This window comes from Argiope bruennichi, chromosome 4 (genome assembly GCF_947563725.1).
Source record: "Argiope bruennichi chromosome 4, qqArgBrue1.1, whole genome shotgun sequence".
Classification (NCBI taxonomy): Eukaryota; Metazoa; Arthropoda; class Arachnida; order Araneae; family Araneidae; genus Argiope; species Argiope bruennichi.
The window spans coordinates 128482113-128488748 of NC_079154.1; the positions used below are offsets into that span (position 1 = coordinate 128482113).

At 36.3% G+C, this 6636-nt stretch overlaps 1 protein-coding gene across 1 annotated transcript; it reads right to left on the reverse strand.

The window, feature by feature from the left end:
• Positions 1-1327: 1327 nt before the first annotated feature.
• On the reverse strand, positions 1328-2359 carry LOC129966442 (piggyBac transposable element-derived protein 4-like). Its single transcript, XM_056080866.1, has one exon. The coding sequence runs from the start codon at positions 2357-2359 to the stop codon at positions 1328-1330; it is 1032 nt and encodes a 343-aa protein (XP_055936841.1).
• Between the last annotated feature and the right edge of the window lie 4277 nt (positions 2360-6636).

Consider the following 6636-nt stretch of genomic DNA (forward strand, 5'->3'; position numbering starts at 1 on the left):
GTGCCACACTCTGCCGATCCAGCCACCAAGCCTCGTACCCCGAGCTCTTCTGAAAGGTCTAAGATTCTCATTACGGCTGTCCAGCAAAAGTTTATATACGGCGTCAGTCTGGTCTAAAAGCACAATCCTAAGAATACGAATGAATTCTGCGCATGTGCGTGAACTCGGCGACTAAAATTTCGAATAAATATAGACATTTTTTTTAAATTAAATTCTATTTTTGACGTATATGACTGGAATACTTCACTTTAACAGTAGGAATGATGGCGAAAAATGGTTATAATAAATTTAACCCGCGAAGACACGCACTTCTGTTGTGACTCGAAGACGCGCATCGGGCTTCGCAGGCCCGAAATCGTTTTTCGTGAGAAAAACGCAAATAAAATTACATTTACGTTACCGAAAATCTAAGTTTCACAAAAGCATACTACTGAAAATATAAAATAATGTTTTTCAGATAAATGCCACTTTCAATTTACACAATTACAACTAGTTTAAGTACAAAATATTTAAAATTGTTTAAAGGTTCTTTTCTCTTTAAAACTGAAAATTACAAAACATACATGAGACATAAATTATTACTAGTATTTATTAATAAAAATTATTTCTACATTAGTAAATTAAAATAAAACTTACATTTTAGAGACATTTGCAGCAAACAACGCTGCTATGTTCCCCGCATACATTTTTTTTACACGCGGAACAACACATTTGGGATTTTCTGTCCTTTGTATTGGGACATACATGGCATCTTTTTCTAGAAATTTTTTGCTTTTTTTGCGGGGGAGTATCACAATTTTCACTGCGGTTACAATTCAATTGGTCACGCAATTGACGGGGAAGAGTAGCCTGCATACTTCTTTCTTGAAGGTGGTCCTTCAATAATTCTAAAGAAAGATCTTTTATGAATAAACTTTTTTTCTTATACTGAACGGGTGGCGTATTTGATGACAGTAATATGATACGAGAATTTACAGTAGCAATATTCAGCATGCTGAAAAATATGACCATAGGCCATCTTTTACTTATCCTCGCAGTAGAATATGTAGCTGACATTTCATCCACTACATCAACTGCGCCCTTTGTAAGGTTATAAAATGTTATAATCTCTGGTTTCTTTGCTTCTCCTGTAGAAGCGTCAATTGTACCACCATTATGCATTGAGGATAAAAGAACAAATCATTTGTTTTTTTTCGGTACGTAAGAAACCTTTGTCAAATTTTTTTGGAATCCAAATAATGTTGAATATTGTTCTCGTTTTCTTCCAGAAATGAATTCCTTTGGAAGTTCCCTTTTATTTTTTCGGATTGTTCCCACAAGTGTAATTTTATTTCTTCAATAGGTCTTTTGCTAAATCATAGCTAGTGTACCAATTGTCAACAGTTAGGTTGCGTCCTGAATTGAAAATAGGTTCTAGTAATCTCTTTACAATTTTGTCTGGGCCATTTTCAACGTTATATGGTCCTGCTGGTTGAATTCCTGCATAAATCTCTAGGTTCCATGTATAAAATGTTCTCGCATCTACCAAGGCAAAAATTTTTATTCCATATTTGGCTGGTTTATTTGGCATGTACTGTCGAAATGAACACCTTCCTCTGAACGGTTCTAATTTTTCGTCGATTGTCACATATTCTCCAAGAGTTTGAACTTTTTGACAATTTGCGACGAACATTTCAAAAATATTTCTGATGGGAGCAAGTTTATCCACTTCTCTTCTAGAAGAACGATCTCTTATATCATCAAATCTGACACACCTCATCAGAAATAAAAAACGTTTATATGACATAGTACGGTGGAATATGTCAATTCCTGTTCCATCAGTAGCCCAGAGGTCCTTTACATTTACATGGGAAGATTTGTGCAGTCCACCAAAATAGAGAAGTCCTATAAATGCCTTTATTTCAGAAATTTTTGTAGGATGAGCGTCTCTTTCACTTCCAAATTTACATGCAATTGATCGAATAAAAATGTTCGTGCACTCGACAATAATTGATATCATACTTTCATCAATCAGAAATGTCCAAGAATTTATTGGCGAGGATACATTTTTTGTTTCGCCAATATTTCCAGGCAGTTTTGAAATGATATTGTGAGCAGGAGTTCTCACATTTTTCCTTGGCTCCTTTTTATGCCATATCGTTTTACCGTCTTTCCCAACGTAATCATCGGTGGATTCACAAACGTACACTTCACTGTCTGAATCTAGCTCCTCTTCTGAATTCGATAAATGATCACTAATTAATTCTTCATCAACAATTTCTTCATATTCCTCATTAAGAGATTTTTCATCTGTTGAAACTTCCGCTAATAATTTTTGTAATCTTTCGCATTCCTCTTTATAACTCAAGTATCGAGACATTATTGCGACCGTCTCCACTGCTTACAAAAACAGCTGTGCGAACGCTCGCATCGGGCTTTTGAGGCCCGCGCAGCTGTTTCTGACAGCAGGTGTTCCATTTTCCAAGAAACGAGAGGGGTGAAATTCCTAGAATGACTGGGGTCAGGTGGCAAATGACCTTGAACGCAGCTACTGGGGAACTTGAGTTTCTACGCTGAAAAACCGATTTTCTGCAGAATTTTTTTCAAGCGCTCGGGCCTCTGAGGCCCGACGCGCGCGCTCGAAGGGTTAAAAAAAAGAAAAATATATAAAAACATTTGTCGGCTTCGAGTCTCGAACTGAAAACCTGCAAATCTAAGTGCCACACTCTGCCGATCCAGCCACCAAGCCTCGTAACCCGAGATTTTCTGAAAGGTCTAAGATTCTCATTACGGCTGCCCAGCAAAATTTTATATACGGTGTCAATCTGGTCTAAAAGCACAATTTTTCGTCGATTGTCACATATTCTCCAAGAGTTTGAACTTTTTGACAATTTGCGACGAACATTTCAAAAATATTTCTGATGGGAGCAAGTTTATCCACTTCTCTTCTAGAAGAACGATCTCTTATATCATCAAATCTGACACACCTCATCAGAAATAAAAAACGTTTATATGACATAGTACGGTGGAATATGTCAATTCCTGTTCCATCAGTAGCCCAGAGGTCCTTTACATTTACATGGGAAGATTTGTGCAGTCCACCAAAATAGAGAAGTCCTATAAATGCCTTTATTTCAGAAATTTTTGTAGGATGAGCGTCTCTTTCACTTCCAAATTTACATGCAATTGATCGAATAAAAATGTTCGTGCACTCGACAATAATTGATATCATACTTTCATCAATCAGAAATGTCCAAGAATTTATTGGCGAGGATACATTTTTTGTTTCGCCAATATTTCCAGGCAGTTTTGAAATGATATTGTGAGCAGGAGTTCTCACATTTTTCCTTGGCTCCTTTTTATGCCATATCGTTTTACCGTCTTTCCCAACGTAATCATCGGTGGATTCACAAACGTACACTTCACTGTCTGAATCTAGCTCCTCTTCTGAATTCGATAAATGATCACTAATTAATTCTTCATCAACAATTTCTTCATCTTCCTCATTAAGAGATTTTTCATCTGTTGAAACTTCCGCTAATAATTTTTGTAATCTTTCGCATTCCTCTTTATAACTCAAGTATCGAGACATTATTGCGACCGTCTCCACTGCTTACAAAAACAGCTATGCGAACGCTCGCATCGGGCTTTTGAGGCCCGCGCAGCTGTTTCTGACAGCAGGTGTTCCATTTTCCAAGAAACGAGAGGGGTGAAATTCCTAGAATGACTGGGTTCACGTGGCAAAAGACCTTGAACGCAGCTACTGGGGAACTTGAGTTTCTACGCTGAAAAACCGATTTTCTGCAGAATTTTTTTCAAGCGCTCGGGCCTCTGAGGCCCGACGCGCGCGCTCGCTGGTTAAAAAAAAGAAAAATATATAAAAACATTCGTCGGCTTCGAGCCTCGAACTGAAGACCTGCAAAACTAAGTGCCACACTCTGCCGATCCAGCCACCAAGCCTCGTAACCCGAGATTTTCTGAAAGATCTAAGATTCTCATTACGGCTAACCAGCAAAATTTTATATACGGTGTCAATCTGGTCTAAAAGCACAATGCCAAGAATACGAATGAATTCTGCGCATGTGCGTGAACTCGGCTACTAAAATTTCGAATAAATATAGAAATTTTTTTTAATTAAATTCTATTTTTGACATATATGACTTGGAATAATTCACTTTATCTGTAGGAATGATGGAGAAAATTGGTTAAAATAAATTTAAAAATAAAAGAAAAATATATAAAAACATTTGTCGGCTTCGAGCCTCGAACTGAAGACATGCAAAACTATGTGCCACACTCTGCCAATCCAGCCACCAAGCCTCGTAACCCGAGCTCTTCTGAAAGGTCTAAGATTCTCATTACGGCTGTCCAGCAAAATTTTATATACGGTGTCAATCTGGTCTAAAAGCACAATGCCAAGAATACGAATGAATTCTGCGCATGTGCGTGAACTCGGCTACTAAAATTTCGAATAAATATAGACATTTTTTTAAATTAAATTCTATTTTTGACGTATATGACTGGAATACTTCACTTTAACAGTAGGAATGATGGCGAAAAATGGTTATAATAAATTTAAAAAAAAGAAAAATATATAAAAACATTTGTCGGCTTCGAGCCTCGAACTGAAGACATGCAAAACTAAGTGCCACACTCTGCCGATCCAGCCACCAAGCCTCGTAACCCGAGATTTTCTGAAAGGTCTAAGATTCTCATTACGGCTGTCCAGCAAAATTTTATACACGGTGTCAATCTGGTCTAAAAGCACAATGCTAAGAATACGAATGAATTCTGCGCATAAGCGTGAACTCGGCAACTAAAATTTGGAATAAATATAGAAAATTTTTTTAATTAAATTCTATTTTTGACGTATATGACTTGGAATAATTCACTTTAACTGTAGGAATGATGGAGAAAATTGGTTATAATAAATTTAAAAAAAAAAGAAAAATATATAAAAACATTTGTCGACTTTGAGCCTCGAACTGAAGACCTGCAAAACTAAGTGCCACACTCAGCCGATCCAGCCACCAAGCCTCGTAACCCGAGCTTTTCTGAAAGGTCTAAGATTCTCATTACGGCTGTCCAGCTAAATTTTATATACGGTGTCAATCTGGTCTAAAAGCACAATGCCAAGAATACGAATGAATTCTGCGCATGTGCGTGAACTCGGCTACTAAAATTTCGATTAAATATAGACATTTTTTTAAATAAAATTCTATTTTTCACGTATATGACTTGGAATAATTCACTTTAACTGTAGGAATGATGGCGAAAATTGGTTATAATAAATTTTAAAAAAAAGAAAAATATATAAAAACATTTGTCGGCTTCGAGCCTCGAACTGAAGACCTGCAAAACTAAGTGCCACACTCTGCCGATCCAGCCACCAAGCCTCGTACCCCGAGCTCTTCTGAAAGGTCTAAGATTCTCATTACGGCTGTCCAGCAAAAGTTTATATACGGCGTCAGTCTGGTCTAAAAGCACAATCCTAAGAATACGAATGAATTCTGCGCATGTGCGTGAACTCGGCGACTAAAATTTCGAATAAATATAGACATTTTTTTAAATTAAATTCTATTTTTGACGTATATGACTGGAATACTTCACTTTAACAGTAGGAATGATGGCGAAAAATGGTTATAATAAATTTAACCCGCGAAGACACGCACTTCTGTTGTGACTCGAAGACGCGCATCGGGCTTCGCAGGCCCGAAATCGTTTTTCGTGAGAAAAACGCAAATAAAATTACATTTACGTTACCGAAAATCTAAGTTTCACAAAAGCATACTACTGAAAATATAAAATAATGTTTTTCAGATAAATGCCACTTTCAATTTACACAATTACAACTAGTTTAAGTACAAAATATTTAAAATTGTTTAAAGGTTCTTTTCTCTTTAAAACTGAAAATTACAAAACATACATGAGACATAAATTATTACTAGTATTTATTAATAAAAATTATTTCTACATTAGTAAATTAAAATAAAACTTACATTTTAGAGACATTTGCAGCAAACAACGCTGCTATGTTCCCCGCATACATTTTTTTTACACGCGGAACAACACATTTGGGATTTTCTGTCCTTTGTATTGGGACATACATGGCATCTTTTTCTAGAAATTTTTTGCTTTTTTTGCGGGGGAGTATCACAATTTTCACTGCGGTTACAATTCAATTGGTCACGCAATTGACGGGGAAGAGTAGCCTGCATACTTCTTTCTTGAAGGTGGTCCTTCAATAATTCTAAAGAAAGATCTTTTATGAATAAACTTTTTTTCTTATACTGAACGGGTGGCGTATTTGATGACAGTAATATGATACGAGAATTTACAGTAGCAATATTCAGCATGCTGAAAAATATGACCATAGGCCATCTTTTACTTATCCTCGCAGTAGAATATGTAGCTGACATTTCATCCACTACATCAACTGCGCCCTTTGTAAGGTTATAAAATGTTATAATCTCTGGTTTCTTTGCTTCTCCTGTAGAAGCGTCAATTGTACCACCATTATGCATTGAGGATAAAAGAACAAATCATTTGTTTTTTTTCGGTACGTAAGAAACCTTTGTCAAATTTTTTTGGAATCCAAATAATGTTGAATATTGTTCTCGTTTTCTTCCAGAAATGAATTCCTTTGGAAGTTCCCTT

Excerpts from the sequence above, each read along its gene's own strand:
- LOC129966442 (XM_056080866.1), bottom strand. The coding sequence starts at position 2,359 with ATGTCTCGATACTTGAGTTATAAAGAGGAATGCGAAAGATTACAAAAA.